Source organism: Schistocerca cancellata, chromosome 2 (genome assembly GCF_023864275.1).
Source record: "Schistocerca cancellata isolate TAMUIC-IGC-003103 chromosome 2, iqSchCanc2.1, whole genome shotgun sequence".
NCBI lineage: Eukaryota > Metazoa > Arthropoda > Insecta > Orthoptera > Acrididae > Schistocerca > Schistocerca cancellata.
This window is the reverse complement of record NC_064627.1, coordinates 649,118,060-649,137,607: the sequence shown is the minus strand read 5'-3', so window position 1 is coordinate 649,137,607 and position 19,548 is coordinate 649,118,060. Positions and strand designations below refer to the sequence as shown.

The window sequence follows — 19,548 nt, the reverse complement described above, 5'->3', positions numbered from 1 at the left end:
AAATAGGAATGATCAAAATATAACATATTTTACACTAATCAGTGTTTGTTATTACGAATCTGATAATCAGTCTTTATTATTAAAAGTTATGAACTGTTATTAAGTAGTCATATTAGTCAGGAAAGGAAGATGAAACATAATATCATTATAGATGAAACTCTGCAGAGCATTCGTGATACAAATTCACATTACATTTGTGGCACATTTGCAGAATTTTATTTTTACAAAGTGCACATCTTCTTCTGATCTGACCTGTGAGAATAATATGTCGAGTTAAATGTTTTCTTACAGAAAGAGGTACAGTCATCCTCATTTACCATTGTAACTCAGCCTGAGTTTTAGATTGCCATATCTCTGGTGTAAATATCTTGCAAAACTCAGCCTAAGTTTTAGATTGCCATATTTCTGGTGTAAAGATCTTGCAATAAACTAGTGAAATTCCATTATGTCTACATTTGCCCCTAGTGGTCTGGCAAGCAACAAAGAATTGTTGACTGTACCATCAACTAGCCAAATCAAAATGGGATTCTATCAATTGTTGCCTCTTATGGCAATCTTGTAAAGTCCAATATAAGTATTAGCATCTACTACTGCACTCATAAATAAGCTGTACTGCTGTACAATTTTTGACTGATCAGTATCAATTTTCTGTTGAGCAACAACTGAATATCAGTATGCTTTTTGAAGGAGATGTACTCCAAATTCATTAGACAACAGTGTAACCATGCTGTTTCCCATTGTACAGTGCCTATATTCTCGGTTTCTCAACCTGAAGTAATCAAATCTTCTGGGTTGTTTTTTCAAGACTGGATCGCCATTAGGGTCATTTGTCTGCTCTGTTTTGATGAACAGATCCAATCATTTTCACATGGCTTCCTTGCAAAGTTATTAGTAATCTGGGGGTATAAAAAAATTGTCACAATAAACAGAAAACTGTGGGTCTGGATATTCATTCTTTACTGTATGTGTCAGTTTGGCAGCAGCATGTTTTCCAAGGCCTGTATCTTGCCCTTCGAATCCTCCCTCATATAAGTAAACTTGCAAACAGTACCTTAAACACATTGTTGCAACCCATTCTTTGTTATCAAAATGGATCAGCTTTCCATGAATATGCTTTTTACAGCTATGAGACTCATAATAGAGTATCATTGATTTCTCGGTACTAAAGTTTTTCTTAATGAGAGCTACATGAGAATTTTTTTTTTTAATGATGTTAAACAATGGGTGAATTTTAACGATTTTGTCACCTGTTGTAAATTGTCTTTATCTGCAACATGAAAATACCTCAGTATCCCTTTGAACTGGTTATGTCACATAAAGTTGGCCACTAAAAACATTGTGGGTATCTCCATTGGCCTCCCGGTATACACTGATCAGCCAGAATATTATGACCACCTACCTAATAGCCAGCCAATAAGTCCACCTTTGGCAAGGATAACAGTGGCAGCACATCGTGGCTTTGGAGCAATGAGTCCTCGGTAGGTTACTGGAGGGAGTTGGCACCACATCTACACACACACACACACACACACACACACACACACAAAAACATCACCTAATTCCCATAAATGCCGGGGGGGGGGGGGGGGGGGGAATGAGCTTGGACACCACATTCAATCACATCCCAGACGCATTCAGTCGGGTTCAGATCTGGTGACTTGAAGGGCCAGCACATCAATTGGAAATCGCCACTATGTTCCTCGAACTACTCTATCACACTCCTGGCTTTGTAATATGGTGCATCATCCTGCTGAAAAATTCCACTGCCTTTGGGAAACATGGTCATCATGAAGGGTTGTATGTCGTCTGTAACCAGTGTAAAATACTCCTTGGTCATCGTGGTGCATTGCAGTAGCTCCTCTGGGCCCATGGATGCCCAGTTGAGTGTTCCCCAGAGCATAAAGGAGCCACTACCAGCTTGCCTCCATCCCGCAGTACAGATGTCAAGGAGCTGTTCCCCTGGAAGATGACGGATTCACATCCCCCCATTGGCATGATGAGGAAGGTATTTGGATTCATCATATCATGCAAACCTCTGCCACTGAACCACCATCCAGTGACAATGTCCATGGACCCTTTTCATTTGCAGTTGCTGATGTCGTGGTGTTAACATTGGCACATGCATGGGTTGTCAGCCATGGAGGCCCATTGTTAGGAATGCTCAGTGCACTGTGTGTTCAGGCACACTTGTACTCAGCCCAACATTAAAGTCTGATGTTAGTTCCACCAGAGTTTGCTGTGTGTCTTGTTTTACCAGTCTTCCCAGGCTACAACCTCAAACATCTGTAATAAAGGGTGACCCCCCAACCCTATGACATCTGCATGTTGTTTCACCTTGATTTCACCATGTGTTGAAGACATTTCGATGGCACTCCTTGGGCACCCAACAAGTCATGCAGTTTCCAAAATGCTCATGCTGAACCTCTGAGTCATCACAGTCTGCCATCTGTCAAACACAGAAACATTGCAAGCCTTCCCATCTACAAACAGGCAGCATGCTCACTGATACTACATGTAATGTGTGTGTGTGTGTGCGTGCGTGCGTGCGTGCATGCGTGTGTGCGTGTGTGTGTGTGTGTGTGTGTGTGTGTGTGTGTGTGTGTCTGAATAGCAGTCATTCCTCACCAGATGGCACTGCTATCACCTCAATGCACCTAAAGCAATAGTGGGTTGGTGCTCATAATGTTCTGGTTGATCAGTATAGTGCAGCATCCTGGTAAAGGCACACAACCAAACAGAATCAATATATCTAGAAAACAATGCATTTTGCCTCCTGAATGATAGAAACTAGTGATAACATTTTTCAGTAGCATGCATTATAATGTGGCCTTACAATGTGTCTTATGACATCTTCATTCAAAAATACCTCAAAGAACTCAGCTGATTCACTATTTTCATTGAGTACTAGTTGTTACCCATTGCTTTGCTCACTTATCAGCAGTTCTGTTATGATGAGTGATGGTGAGCGAGTAAGCTAGTAATTTTATGGGATGTGTGTGTATATAGTGATGTAGACACATATGTATAAAAAATTAATTCAATGCTAGTATGTAGGTACATAATTAACGTATTTCTATTAAATTTTGCTGTATATAGAATCTGAAAGCATGTGTTATATTTATAACTATATTTTAAAATGCCTCAGTTCAACACAGTCATGCAGAAGTAGAGTTTTTTGAGGTTTCTCTGGCTCATCTAGTACTGTATGTGAGACTATGCCATCGAGCAACACATACTAGCTGTTTCTCCCTTCCATTTTAATGGTTATGGTGCCTACATTTTTGATCCATCCTCCTGTGATCACTAATTTATGATTAACATAGTCAGTTAATAGACCATAATCAAATGCAGGCTCATCAAAAGCCTCACACATTCCACATGTAAAGATATGACTCTCTGTTTGTGGTACAACTTTTAAATGATGCCACCAGTGTGAGTTTTTGAGCTCTTGGAAGCTGTATGAAATGCATGGTACTCAGTGTCTGAAATGCAATTGGCTTGTGACTGTTCTAATGCCTCTGTAGCTCTTAAGGCCTCCTGATATTCTGCATATAAGTTATGGCACACATGAACACATGAGGTTTGATGGTTTCGAGTAATTTTCACAGACTGAGCTCTCTTAGAACTATGTGTTAAATCAGAGTTACATTTGTGAAGCTTATAGTAATAGTTTTAAATAAGGTTCTTGGGATTACCATCCAATTTCATTGTTGTATCCCCACCAAAACTCTCCAACTTTGTCAACTGGTATAGGAACTCAATGTCATAAACCATGTGCACAATACCACTGGATCAGCACTATCACAGAATAATCTATAGAAGCTAAGAGTCGCTGACCATCCACACCATTGCCATCTTGTAAAGTAGCCTATCAGGGTTCAAGCTATCTCACACCAAATTTCATGGAAATTGGTTCAGCACTATAGTCATGAAAATATGACAGTCAGTGTAAGTTCCCACTAATAATATTTGCATGAAAGCATGAATTGGCATGTATTAAACATGTTGAGGATCATATAAGCATTATGTTGGTCTTTTTATTTGGCACCACTTCAATGACTTGCACGTCGATGATGATGATAACCCCTGCATCTAGATTAGATGTGCGCAAAAAAAAAAAAAAAAAAAAAAAAAAAAAAAAAAAAAAAAAAAAAAAAAAAACTACCAATTGTTCACGTAAATGTGAACACAACAAATAAGTTATAAGAAACAAATGACACTCAGTGGCTAAGATGTGATGGGTTTGTAACTGATACTAGTATTAGTATGGATTAAACATGTAGAGGATTGTATAAACAACAAATGTTATAAGGAACAAATGACACTCAGTGGCTAAGATGTGATGGGTTTGTAACTGATACTAGTATGGATTAAACATGTAGAGGATTGTATTCCATTGTGTGGAATTGCATTATGAGAAACATAAAAGCAATTTCACAAATATGAAAAAGGAAAAAGTTCAAAAGTCAAAGAGTAAATAGCTTTTTCAAAGAGCAATTATTGTTCCTGCTTTTTGTTATATTCTTCAAATCAATAAATATGTTCTACTACACACTTTCTAAAGTAGCTTCTGTTCTTCCTAAGCTATCTCCATACCAAATTTTATCAAAATTGGTTCAGTGGTTTAGTCATGAAAGCATAACAGACACAGAGTGACTTGCACACTTATTATATTAGTATGGATAAGCACTATTTTTGGAGGTGGCAGTGGTCATTTATCCTGCTGGGAAAGCTAATCTCTCTTTATGCATATGCATGGCCTGATGTGCTGTCTTCCATGTCATAAAGAAGGACCAGAACCATTGACAGCCCTGTCAGACTGCCCAGATGAGGGAGGTTGTTCATCAAGATAATGATGCCACCACCATGCCCTGCGTGAACTGGTCTCAGATGTCTTTGGAATTGGCTCACAGATTTGAGAAGAACTAGTAGAGCTGACCTCACTAATGGTGGCCTCATAACCCCTGTTTTTGCATTGCAGTACTACCATCTTGCCTGGAGAGAGTAACTGATTTCAGTTCAGCCCATTTATGCTGTCACAATCCTCTTTCCTAAAGTCACTGTCTGCTGTACCTCCATAAGGTGGGTCCATGTAAAACTTCATTCATAGTTAAGCATCTGTCAAGATCTCAAAAAGAAAATAATAAGAACTTCTAGCACGATATATGCCCAAGATGTCATACCAACCCACAAAAATATTTCAGTTGATCTGTAGTAGAAAAATTCTATAAGATAAATCTGTATGCATATCTCTAAACCATGTTTGTAATTTACTGTAACAAAAATTTGACTAAAAATAATATAATACATATGAAATACTTTCATCTATAAGCACTCAGCTGCAAACTTTTTCTAACAATGGATGTGTACAAACCTGTACTAATAACTATTACTTGAAATTACTCATATATGCATTCACTGCAAGAATCTTTAGCTTGGGTCCATTTCCATCAGTTGCCTGACATAGGAAATTAAACTGCTTACAGCTGTGGCCCCTATATTCATTTTCCTCTTCTGTTGCTGTAGGTGCCTGCCAGATGCTCAATGCTGCTCTCTGCCACATGTGTTGTGCAGGTCAGACTGCTGTCCAGGAGACCTTGTCAGGTTGCAGAGGGCTGTTTGTTCACCCTGTGGGCAGATATGGGTTAAGTGTAGAGTTCCTGATACATTTCTTTTAACTTATTCCATTATTTTAATTTTTCTTGAATGGAATCTTAATTTTGAGTTTAAAAAATATGAAAACTAAAAATGCAGGAAGTCAAAAATAAGCACGAGATGGAGGGATAGAATGGGTGGAGAGGATCAAAAAGTCTCTTACTCAGGACACTGCCATCTGTGAATCTGGCCCTGATTGTTTCAGTGCATGGGAAGGATTTCCTATCATATTTCAACAATAAAATTGAATAAATTTTCTTTTTCTCATAGTTACCCAAATTGACAAAAAAAGGAAATGAATAGATAAAAATAAAAACAGAAAAACACACAAAATATGCTGAATGCTACTTTCTCATTCATTGTCAAGCAATTTTGTTACAATTCCATGGTTTGCATCTGGAAAAAAGTTAAGAAATGTAAAAAAAAATCTTTAAGTCATTACTAGTGCTGTGTGTAAACACTAATATTGGCTATTAACCTGATATAGTTCTTGGCTGCCTTGATCAATATGTTGCATCTGGCAGTAGCACTTAGCTCCCTTTTAACTAATGTCTGTTTTTTTACTTGATACATAAATACTGCAGTGAAAGGACAAAAAGAGAAGCACTAACCAAAGCAAAAATATTGTCTTCTAGTAGGGTACGAGAACGCTAATGACAATGGAGTCTCTCTATGTTCTCAAACAAACAATACAGATAACACCTTTAAGGCCTATGGAAACATTTATATCACTCTTAATTCCAAAATGCCAGCAGTATACAATCATGTGGCTATCTGATTCATAATGGATGTTGTGCCAAGCTTAACTGTTGGTGTGACCTAATTACTCATCCTTTTAAAGGGTGTATCTATAATCTTGATAAAAGCTTTCTTAGTTGATGCAGGAGTTAAAGTGTAACACTTGGAAATAAGAAATTTTGGGTTGTAACAGCCAAGTTGAGAGCTATAAAACCAAGTGTGTTGTGAGATAATTCTGCCACAGAATGCAAGAATTTATGAACTGTTCATTGTTTGAACAATGTAACAATTTGATTTATTATTTATATGGTTGTAACATCATGGGATAGACAAGCCTGACCAACAAAGCAGTGTACATAATTAGGAATGAGCCCAGGAAATTTCACTAATGCACTGTATATTGAGTGTTAAGTGTACTGACATGGTCAGTCTCAATAAGAGGTCTCTAAGACTGCAGTTTGTATTCACAAGCTGAAGTCTCTCACCGCTAGCCATATGGCATTGTGTCCCATTACAGAACTAACAGACAACATGATTTTCATGCGGACAAGCAAACTGAAACTGTGCTGATTGTGACATGTTACGTCAGGCAGAGTACCTATGCAGGAAGCATCTGACACACACCATGTTTCCAAGAATGTTTCAGTGTGTGAGGGAAATGGAGCAACTGGTACCACAATACAATAACTGAGAAAGGTAACAATTTATTCTGACTTGCAACTCAGAAGAGCAAGAGCTTTCTCATGTGGAATTAGAAATCACTAATGACAAAATAGTTCACGGGTGAACAGCTGGACATCATTGTCCAACAGGCATATTTCAGCAAGCAATCAAGTTGTCATCATTATGTGCATCTCTAAGTGCAAACCCCATACGGAGCAATGTTTTGATGGGAGGAGGAAGATGCTGGCCCCATCCCCTCACCTGGATGCAAACTGCAGAGAGAGAGAGAGCCAGGCCAGAGTGGGGGCAGGAGACACAAGCCCTGCACCACTTCTTATGCAAACTTTTCATCACATCCCTGATAGTAGCAACATGGTCACTTGTTGAACTGTTGTTCTCTTGATCACTGACATCTGAACTATTTCATCAGGAATTATGCCAGGAGAAGTTCCAAAAATCACAGCACTCAGTCAGTTGCATGTGAAATTGGTGTTGCCCACAGTACCTTTCAGAAAACACTATGAGGACAGCACTTACGACCTCACAAACAAAATTTTACATTTGGATGTGTAATATTTTTAAAATAACTGATGCAGCCTGCATGTGTTCTAATATATTATCTTCATTCTGAATTTCACAGAGGCACCAAGCAGTGGTTCAGCAAGTGATGGTGATGGCTATGGACCCAGTACGAGCATAGATTCTGACCATGACGGCAAAAAGTACTGGATCAGATCAGGTAAAGGATATTGAAAACATGCTAAAAGCTCTGTGTCATCAAAATTGTATCCACCAATTTAACCGAGCATATCACTGTTGGACCAATAGTTTAGCTGCATTTTGCTTCTTGAGTCAAGAGTGAGTATTTTATTTAAATGGGGAGTCCCTGAGATAGCAATACATTGTTCAGGGAACTGGATTTGGTAAGAAGCAGTATTCAGATACTCATCCGAACAGTTTGATTTTGATTTTTAGTGGTTTTTCTAAACTATGTTCAGTGAATGCTGCAATACTTTCTCAAACATCTCAAGAAAGCTTATATCCCCTATCTATCTCCAACTGACCTGAGGCTCTGTCTTTAATGGTGTGCTACATTTGATCATGTATATCTATTGGATACAAAGTCCCTTTGAGATCATGATAGCCTTGAAGTAGAAACAATAAAGACTTGCCAACATCTGAAATGATGGGGGTAGCTTATAATTGGAAAAGGGAAGGGTATACATGATTTGAGTACTTGAATGAAATATGCTTCCTACTGCATAACATCCATATTTGTGTGAAGATGTGCTGTCAGTTAGATAGAACATGCGTAGTTAATTTAGGTCAAGCTGCATGGATGATATTAATGATATCTATGATTTTGTTCAAAGCTGTAGACCAGCAGCTGCAGAATATTTCAACAAAGATAAAAAAAGTCAGTTATCAGCTGCAAAAAAAAAAAAAAAAGAAAAAAAAAGCTTTGTATTAGTTTGGTGAGTGGCTTTTCTTGCACATACTACATACAATGTGCAGTTTTCATCACACGTATCATATACTGTTAGAGATGTCACTCTGTTTTATTGACTCTGTAGCAAAGGACACTGCCCTCCGATTCTTATATTGGCATTGGCTTACCAGTGGTTTGAGCCTATTTCAATTCTGAAGATGACAGTTTAAACAGTGTGCAGCTGAGGACTAATTTTTTATCTTTGTTAATGATGTCTTACTAGGAAGTGGAATGTGCCACCTGGTTTTTCAAAATCAATACATTTGCTCAAGAAAAAAGTAGCTACAAGTTGACCAATAGTGGGGTGCTTAAATATTTGTATGGCTGCATTAATTGTTTCTTTTCTTACTGTTACATTATGTTGTAGATACTGAAGGTCAGTTGTGGTCCAGAAGTCGTGTTTATAAATGCTACTTTTTTGAAATTATGGTCAAATGATACTACCAAACTTCATAAGAGAGGAAGTCTGTTGTTAGACTATGCCTTATTGTTTGACTAGCCATCTTTAGGGAACTTGAAATGTTTGACACATATAAACCTTACTGCTTGTCTTTGTACAACATATATCTCAAGCTAAGTATAGAATTGACACAAAACTTGCTCTATCTGTAACTGAGAGGAAGTTGGCAAAGTAAACTGAGATTCCTACTTTCTGATTGCCAAAATGATCAGTCACTTATAAAGTAAGTGTTACCAAACAAACTCATGTAAGATGATGATGATAATGTTTGGTTTGTGTGGTGCTCAACTGCATGGTCATCAGTGTCTGTACAAAGTCCCACTCTTTACACAGTCTGATCTACCCACTTTCATGAATGATGATGAAATAAGAAGGACAACACAAACATCCATTCCCTGAGCAGAAAAAATACCCAACCCAGGTGGGAATCAAAACCGAAACCCCATGATCCAAAGAATGTAATGGCTTGTGTAACAATCAGTACTAGTGATATGTCACCAATCAGTACAGAAGAGTTGATGACAGTTTTATACTGAGGGTACATCTGGTTGTTACAAAAGATACCAAAAAAGGTATGGTCTATGGTAGTATTATGTGCATTTATTCATTGTGTATGTTCGTCTCTAGGTGTAGTATTTGTCAGAGGTACAGCACTGCGTTTCTGTGGTTCTGAAACAGACAATGATGAAATTGATTTGATGCTACGCCCTTCAAATTTTTCAGGTATGAAGAAAATCATGCATCTCATGGGTCAAAAGTGTGGATTTCAGTGAACACTTGCTCCCAATATATGGTAATGTTGTGACTTGTTTATGTTGTTGTTGTTGTTGTTGTGGTCTTCAGTCCTGAGACTGGTTTGATGCAGCTCTCCATGCTACTCTATCCTGTGCAAGCTTCTTCATCCCCAGTACCTACTGCAACCTACATCCTTCTGAATCTGCTTAGTGTATTCATCTCTTGGTCTCCCCCTACGATTTTTACCCTCCATGCTGACCTCCAATACTAAATTGGTGATCCCTTGATGCCTCAGAACATGTCATACCAACCAATCCGTTCTTCTGGTCAAGTTGTGCCACAAACTCCTCTTCTCCCCAATCCTATTCAGTACCTCCTCATTAGTTATGTGATCTACCCATCTAATCTTCAGCATTCTTCTGTAGCACCTTTCAGAAATGACTTCCTGACACTTAAATCTATACTCGATGTTAACAAATTTCTCTTCTTCAGAAACGCTTTCCTTGCCATTGCCAGTCTACATTTTATATCCTCTCTACTTCGACCATCATCAGTTATTTTGCTCCCCAAATAGAAAAATTCCTTTACTACTTTAAGTGTCTCATTTCCTAATCTAATACCCTCAACATCACCTGACTTAATTCGACTACATTCCATTATCCTCGTTTTGCTTTTGTTGATGTTCATCTTATATCCTCCCTTCAAGACACCATCCATTCCGTTCAACTGTTCTTCCAAGTCCTTTGCTGTCTCTGACAGAATTACAATGTCATCGGCGAACCTCAAAGTTTTTATTTCTTCTCCATGGATTTTAATACCTACTCTGAATTTTTCTTTTGTTTCCTTTACTGCTTGCTCAATATACAGATTGAATAACATCGGGGAGAGGCTACAACCCTGTCTTACTCCCTTCCCAACCACTGCTTCCCTTTCATGTCCCTCGACTCTTATAACTGCCATCTGCTTTCTGTACAAATTGTAAATAGCCTTTCGCTCCCTGTATTTTACCCCTGCCACCTTTAGAATTTGAAAGAGAGTATTCCAATCAACATTGTCAAAAGCTTTCTCTAAGTCTACAAATGCTAGAAATGTAGGTTTGCCTTTCCTTAATCTTTCTTCTATGATAAGTCGTAAGGTCAGTATTGCCTCACGTGTTCCAGTATTTCTACGGAATCCAAACTGATCTTCCCCAAGGTCGGCTTCTACTAGTTTTTCCATTCGTCTGTAAAGAATTCGTGTTAGTATTTTGCAGCTGTGGCTTATTAAACTGATTGTTCGGTAATTTTCACATCTGTCAACACCTGCTTTCTTTGGGATTTGAATTATTATATTCTTCTTGAAGTCTGAGGGTATTTCGCCTGTTTCATACATCTTGCTCACCAGATGGTAGAGTTTTGTCAGGACTGGCTCTCCCAAGGCCGTCAATAGTTCCAATGGAATGTTGTCTACTCCGGGGGCCTTGTTTCGACTCAGGTCTTTCAGTGCTCTGTCAAACTCTTCACGCAGTATCGTATCTCCCATTTCATCTTCATCTACTTCCTCTTCCATTTCCATAATATTGTCCTCAAGTGCATTGCCCTTGTATAGACCCTCTATATACTCCTTCCACCTTTCTGCTTTCCCTTCTTTGCTTAGAACTGGGTTGCCATCTGAGCTCTTGATGTTCATACAAGTGGTTCTCTTATCTCCAAAGGTCTCTTTAATTTTCCTGTAGGCAGTATCTGTCTTACCCCTAGTGAGATAAGTCTCTACATCCTTACATTTGTCCTCTAGCCATACCTGCTTAGCCATTTTGCACTTCCTGTCGATCTCATTTTTGAGACGTTTGTATTCCTTTTTGCCTGCTTCATTTACTGCATTTTTATATTTTCTCCTTTCATCAATTAAATTCAATATTTCTTCTGTTACTCAAGGATTTCTACTAGCCCTCGTCTTTTTACCTACTTGATCCTCTGCTGCTTTCACTACTTCATCCCTCAAAGCTACCCATTCTTCTTCTACTGTATTTCTTTCCCCCATTCCTGTCAATTGTTCCCTTATGCTCTCCCTGAAACTCTGTACAACCTCTGGTTCTTTCAGTTTATCCAGGTCCCATCTCCTTAAATTCCCACCTTTTTGCAGTTTCTTCAGTTTTAATCTACAGGTCATAACCAATAGATTGTGGTCAGAGTCCACATCTGCCCCTGGAAATGTCTTACAATTTAAAACCTGGTTCCTAAATCTCTGTCTTACCATTATATAATCTATCTGATACCTTTTAGTATCTCCAGGGTTCTTCCATGTATACAACCTCCTATCATGATTCTTAAACCAAGTGTTAGCTATGATTAAGTTGTGCTCTGTGCAAAATTCTACCAGGCGGCTTCCTCTTTCATTTCTTAGCCCCAATCCGTATTCACCTACTACGTTTCCTTCTCTCCCTTTCCCTACACTCGAATTCCAGTCACCCATGACTATTAAATTTTCGTCTCCCTTCACTATCTGAATAATTTCTTTTATTTCATCATACATTTCTTCAATTTCTTCGTCATCTGCAGAGCTAGTTGGCATATAAACTTGTACTACGTAGTAGGTGTGGGCTTTGTATCTATCTTGGCCACAATAATGCGTTCACTATGCTGTTTGTAGTAGCTTACCCGTGTTCCTATCCGTAGAACGCCGGTTTTCTTTCTCCTGATAACGACATCCTCTTGAGTAGTCCCCACCCGGAGATCCGAATGGGGGACTATTTTACCTCTGGAATATTTTACCCAAGAGGACGCCATCATCATTTAATCATACAGTAAAGCTGCATGCTCTCGGGAAAAATTACGACTGTAGTTTCCCCTTGCTTTCAGCCGTTCGCAGTACCAGCACAGCAAGGCCGTTTTGGTTATTGTTACAAGGCCAGATCAGTCAATCATCCAGACTGTTGCCCTTGCAACTACTGAAAAGGCTGCTGCCCCTCTTCAGGAACCACATGTTTGTCTGGCCTCTCAACAGATACCCCTCCGTTGTGGTTGTACCTACGGTACGGCTATCTGTATCACTGAGGCACGCAAGCCTCCCCACCAACGGCAAGGTCCATGGTTCATGGATGTTTATAGACATCTTTAACGACTTTTAAAATACTGCTGGCTGCTGTGGTCGAGCGGTTCTAGGTGCTTCAGTCTGGAACCGCACTGCTGCTATGGTCGCAGGTTCGAATCCTGCCATGGGCACGGATGTGTGTGATGTCCTTAGGTTTAAGTAGTTCTAAGTCTAGGGGACTGATGACCTCAGATGTTAAGCCCCATAGTGCTTAGAGCCATTTGAACCATTTTTTTAAAATACTTGTTTCAATGAAAAGTAGTTGGTGTGAGTACCTAGCTGAGTAACAAACCTATTAGATGCACTGGTCATAATATTCTTGGTGCTCAATTAAGTTTTTGAAATACATAAACATGTCTCACAAATTGGCTACTTCTCAAGAGAAGTCTTGTACTTCATCTAAAAAGATCAGGATAATTTATTAACTCTTTGTAAGAGCTAATAAAGCCACAAGCAGTTCTAAGAAGAAGCTGAGCACTCAGTAAACATATTGTGACATGCAGTTTTTGCTGTTATCTTTGTTTTCATTTGAGCAACTCACTCCAAATGTTTACAATTCTTTCTTTTTCCCATTTCTTCATTTACATTCTCTTAACATAACATTCTTCTGTTTGAAGCTTTTTTGCATGCTTCAGTCTGATCTACACTTCCATTATTTGTGCTTGTTCTGTACAGATTTTTGTATGTTAATTTTAAATCTTGCATTTGCTTGTCTATGTAAAACATGAATTTTCAGTTGGTTTAGTATGGTTCATGGTCTTTGCTTATTGCACATGGTAAAATGTATAGCATTTCTATAACCCTGCAATGCCATTTTTCTGGAATGTATTCAAACAAACATCTATATGCAAAAAACGGACCAAACATGTGACAGAGCAGTAAGTTGTAAGTAAAGGTGAACATAAAGTTGGATGCTAGACATGTAGCTGTGTCTCTTATTGGATCAGATTGTTCATTAACTACCTGTAAATTTAAAATGGCTGCACACATTTCTTCTGTCTTCCCTGGGAAAAGAAATTCCATTATCTTTTACACAAGATTCTGAAGATGTTGCAACCATTGGTGGTTATTTTTAATGCTTCTATTTATTTTATTTATCTTTATAATATTATACTTGACACATTTCTTCATTTTTATACTCCACATCTAGGCACTTAATATTTTTTTTCAATTCTTTTTGTCCACACACATACACATAGCTATATTTAAGTCTTTATTGTGCTGAACTGCTGAAGCATTGGGTATTTCTTTCCTGTAAGTGGTAATTTAGCTTTACACAATAGGTTTTTTTTGTAATTACATGATAAATAATTACTTTGTTGGCCATTAAAATTGGGACACCAAGAAGGAACTGCAAATAATGGAAATTTTACTTGTACATATACTGTATAGTAGTAATAATATATTATTAAATTTTTAGGTAATCTGGGGGCATACATGGTGAAAAATTTACAATGCAGAGCTGCTTCCTTTGACATCAACAATGGCATAAATGTGGTTTGGCATCAAGTTGAACTGATCTCGAATGAAAAATATGGGTACATGATTTCGTGCTGCTTCAAATCTGTGTCTGAGTTTTTAATAAAATAGCTGATGAGTGGTGGGATGCTATTCTCGGTGACCCATTTCCAGATGTTTTCAGTAAGTGCGAGATGTGGACAAAGTGTTGGCCGGAGCAACAGTCAGACATCCTTTATATTGAGGTATCTTAGGATAGCAAGGGCAGCATTCAGTCTTGCATTATCTTGTTGAAAGATAATGTCATAGAGAACTCAAAGAGATGGCACAACCAATGCCTTAACACATCAGAGCTGTAATGGCTGCCATCCAGATTACCGATTTTGCAAACCAGAGGTGATCGTGATGTGGGGGGTCACCCCACACCATCACACTATGTACTGGACCCCTATGATGATGACATATGAAGTCTGACAATGTGAGAGCCTCTAGACATAAATATTTTTACTTTGATGCTGTACACATATGTGGCATTTACACGAAAAAACAGCAAGATGTTACACTTGTGCCCAGTGTTGTATGTGGGACATGCCACTGTTGCTGTAGTGCTCTCTGCTGCCATGTCAAGAGAAACCACAACAATGGTCACCTTGCTAACAGTCAGTGGTGCTCCAGACATCATCACACTTGTCTTGTTGTAATTGGACCTCTTGAGCACTAAGCCAGGCAGGGCTCCAGAGATATTGCATGACACTAAGTTTGACCTCCTGAAGCCATCAATTTCATATTCACTTGACAGTCATGGGATCTTAACATAAGCAATGATATTGCAGTACAGTAGACCCCAATAATGACACATCAGTGTTATATTCCAATACATAGTACTAGATGTTTACTGTTTAGACACAAGATGTGCACTATGTGATTAAAAGTATCCAGACAGCCCCCAAAACATACATTTCTCATATTAGGTGTATTATGCTGCCACCTACTGCCAGGTACTCCATACAGTGGCCTCAGTAGTCATTAAACATCGTGAGAGAGCAGAATGGGGTGCTTTGCACAGCTCTTGGACTTCGAACTTGGTCAGGTGATTGGGTGTCACTTGCATCATACATATGTACATGAGATTTCCACACTCCTAAACATCCCTAATCTACTGTTTCCAATGTGATAGTGATGTGGAAATGTGAAGGGACATGTACAGCACAAAAGCGTACATCGCGACTTCGTCTGTTGACTGACAGACACCATCAACAGTTGAAGAGGGTTGTAATGTGTAATAGGCAGACTTCTATCCAGACCATCACACAGGAATTCCAAACTGCATCAGGATCCACTGCAATTACTATGACAGTTAGGTGGGAGGTGAGAAAACTTGGATTTCATGGTCAAGCGTATGCTCATAAACCACACGTAACATTGGTAAATGCCAAACAATGCCTCATTTGGCGTAAGGAGTGTAAACATTGGATGATTGAACAGTGGAAAAACATTGTGTGGGGTAACAAATCATGGTACTCAATGTGGCAATCCGATGGAAGAGTGTCGGTATGGTGAATGCCTGGTGAACGTAATCTGCCAGTGTGTGTAGTGCCAACAGTAAAATTTGGAGGTGGTGGTGTTATGGTGTGGTCATGTTTTTCATGGAGAGGCTTACACCCCTTGTTGTTTTGCATGGCAATACCACAGCACAGGCCTACATTGATGTTTTAAGCACCTCCTTGCTACCCACTGTTGAAATCTCAAGCTTTACATAAAATAATCAAGATTCAAATGCAATTTCTGAATGAGAAACCCACTGCATAATCTTTTTCTATATACCGAATATAGATGGAACTACTCCTACTTGCTTTGTGTGGCTGTGCTGAAATCTGATCATTTGAATATCCAAGCATGTAGAACACATCATTTCAGTTTGATATATGTTACATAACATTTTCATGATGCTCCAGTTTTAATGGCCAGTAGTGTACTTTCAATAACATACATGAATATTAATCCATCATTTAAACTGAGTCTTATCTATGTAAGCCAGATATATAAGGCACTGAATTGTAAAATGTGCTGATTACTGTTTTAGACAAAGAAAGGGGACAAATATTTTAATTATACATTATATCAAATACAAAGTAATTTTCTGATAAATGAAACAGCATTTTTATCTTTCAGGGTCTGAAGGTTCAGTACAATCTTGGGCCTCCAGCCTAAGTTATGAAAGTCAGTCTGATGAAATTTTGGCTGAATCTGTTGAATTCATGCGCAAATTTGTAGCAGACTTATTCAGAGACAGCTCCTCCATATCACTAGAACAGAAATCTAAATTTGGACAATTGGCACAGGTATTTTATTGTATCGTAATTATGTTCAGTTCTTACTCTCACAATAATTACCAGTACTGTAAATAATATAAGATTCTCCTTTTCTGCCAGTAATAGATCTCCTTCATTCATTTATCTCACAAACAAAATAACTATGCACCAACAGTGTCCAACAGAATATAGCTCTTCATCATTCTGAGCAACTAGTCTATTTCAACTTACAAAAATTGTATGGAAACCTCTGGCAGAATATTATCTGGTTATCTTATTCCTCACCTCCTACATGACCACTCCAGCTTTCCAAAGGACTCCTTCCAAGAACACAAACCTCTCAATCAAAGAACGAACAGCCATCCACAACCTCAAGACAGGCCCTGATTTAGTCATCCTCCCTGCAGACAAGAGCTTCATCACCATCATGATAGATCACAGTGATTACATAACAGAAGGCATCCACTAGTTGTCTGACTCCTTCCTTTGCAAGCCAAGCCATAATTATCCCATCCCAGAAGTCCAACATAACCTCAAATCACCATTCAAATCCTTGGGCCCATCCTAAAACCTTTCCCCCTAATCCATCTCCCTCTTCACTCCAATGACCTCTGCATGCTTCCACCCAAAACCAATAACCCTAACAATCCTGGATGCCCCATTGTAATTGGTTGCTATGTTCCCATTGAAAGAATATCTATTCTTATTGACAGACACTTCCAACCAATTCCCTGTACCTAGCCTCTTGTATTAAAAATACAAACCATATCCTTCACCAACTTTTGCCATCCTCACACCATTATTACCTGGACCACTATTCATTGCTGTTGATGCCACCAATAACCCTCATGCTTGTGGCCTTGTTGCTGTCAAGCACTACCACTCCCAGCATCCTTTCAACTCAAAATTCACCACCTCATTCCTTAAACCTCTAACTAATTGCATCCTCACACATAACTACTTGTCCTTTGAGGGACAGATACATGGTATGTAATGGGTATAAGTGCAGATATTTTATATGTGATACCTTAATATGAACTCACATCAGTGTCTTGGTTGTTCTTTCTCTGTATTGCCCAGTCTTCCCACAAATACATCAGAAACTATATGACCTAATGTTTTCAGCATGATTGTAACTGAGCCAAAATGTGGACTGCACCTGTCAGTATAGACTCTCTGTCTTGCATCCATAAGTAGACATTTCAGTACCTGACCTGCTTCCCAGAGGAAAATGATCATTAATGTCTTGCTTGTGCCACATATACTTGGAGGTACTACCCAACCTACAAATGTATGACTGTAATAGTTATAATTATTAGTCTGCAAATGATACAAATGCTGATGTAATGTTGTTCAGTATACCATTCTCATTCATCAGTGGGTGTATCTGCACTTAAACTTGTTAGACCTTGTATAAATAAATCAGCAGCACAGCCATGGGCATTGGCATGGTACCCTCTACGCTAATGTGTTTATGGATCATCTAGAGGAAATCTTCTTAACTTCCTAAAACTGCCAACCCCTTGTCTAATTCAGGTTCATTAATGATATCTTCATAATTTGGACCCAGGGCCAAGGAACCCTATGCTAATTCCATCACAGCCTCAAAACCTTCTTCCCCATTTGATTCACCTGGTCTTCCTCAGCTTGATGTGCCACCTTCCTAGACATTGACCTCCACCTCTCTCATGGGTCCGTCCATACTTCTGTCCATGTCAAGCCCATAAACCAACAGTACCTGCATTCTGACAACTGTCATACGTTCCAAACCAGAAAAATCATCCCTTATAGACTGGCCACCATTCCATTGCCCAGTATGCTGAAAGTCTCACTAAAGCCTTCACAGAGAGACATTAACACCCCAATCTAGTCCACAAATAGATTTCGCCTGTCATATATTAACACATACCTAATACTCCCACCATCCCCAAGAACCAGCTGCATAGGAGCACCCCCCCCCCCCCCCCCACCATCCCCCATTCCCCTGCCCACTGCCTCATTGTCCAATATTGTCCCAGACTGGTACACCAAAACTGTATCCTTCAGCACAAGGCTTCGACTATCTATCGTCGACCTCGAAAATGTGGGACAACCTACCCACAATCATTCTGTCCCCTCCTAAAGTGATATTCTGCCAAGCACCCAAGCTACACAGTATCCTGATCCATCCCTATTCCACAACCACTCCCTATTCCATGCCATATGCATCATATCCCTTTGGAAGGCTCAAGTACAAGACCTGCCCTATACACCCACACAGTAATTCTACTCCAATCCAGTCCTGTCACAGCCTTGATTCTATACCATCAGAGACAGACTTACCTGTGATAGAGGCCATCTCATACATCAGCTCTGCTGCAAATACTGTCCAGCATTTTGTGTGAGGCCCAAGTGCAAGACCTGTTCTGTTCACCCACATAGTACATTCTACTTGAGTCCCATCACAGCCTGATCCTATCCCATCAGAGACAGAGCTACCTGTGAAAGAAGCCATTTCATATATCAATTCTTCCACAATTTCTGCCCAGCATTTTATGTGGGCTTGACCACCAAGCAACTGTCCACCTGAAGTGAATAGCCACCGCCAAACTGTGGTCAAGAGCACAGTTGATTACCCAGTGATGGAACATACTGCTGAGCACAATACGTTCAATTTCAATAGTTGCTTCACATTCTGTGCCTTCTGGATTTTTCCTCCCACTACCAGCTGTTCTGAACTATGTAGATGGGAGTTATCCTTGCAACAAATCCTTTGTTTCTCTAATCCTCCTGGCCTCAATCTCTGCTAACCCCACACAGCCATGCCCTCTGACTTTTCCTCTGTTTTCTTACTCACTCTCAATCCACTCCCTTATTTCACCATCATTGTGCGCTACTTGAACTTACCAGTTATGCTGCCCATATATTGCATTTCTATCTTGTACATCTGCTGGCACCCTGTGGGTCATCAGCCCTCTGTCCCTAATCCT

General features: G+C 39.3%; 1 protein-coding gene across 1 annotated transcript in view; it reads left to right on the top strand.

The window, feature by feature from the left end:
- LOC126162327 (uncharacterized protein KIAA0513) overlaps positions 1-19,548 on the top strand; it is a 265,762-nt gene that overhangs the window by 168,656 nt on the left and 77,558 nt on the right. Inside the window, exons 4-5 of the mRNA XM_049918757.1 lie at positions 7,697-7,795; positions 16,440-16,609. Coding sequence (XP_049774714.1) covers positions 7,697-7,795; positions 16,440-16,609 — 269 coding nt within the window. The remainder of the gene's footprint in view (positions 1-7,696; positions 7,796-16,439; positions 16,610-19,548) is intronic.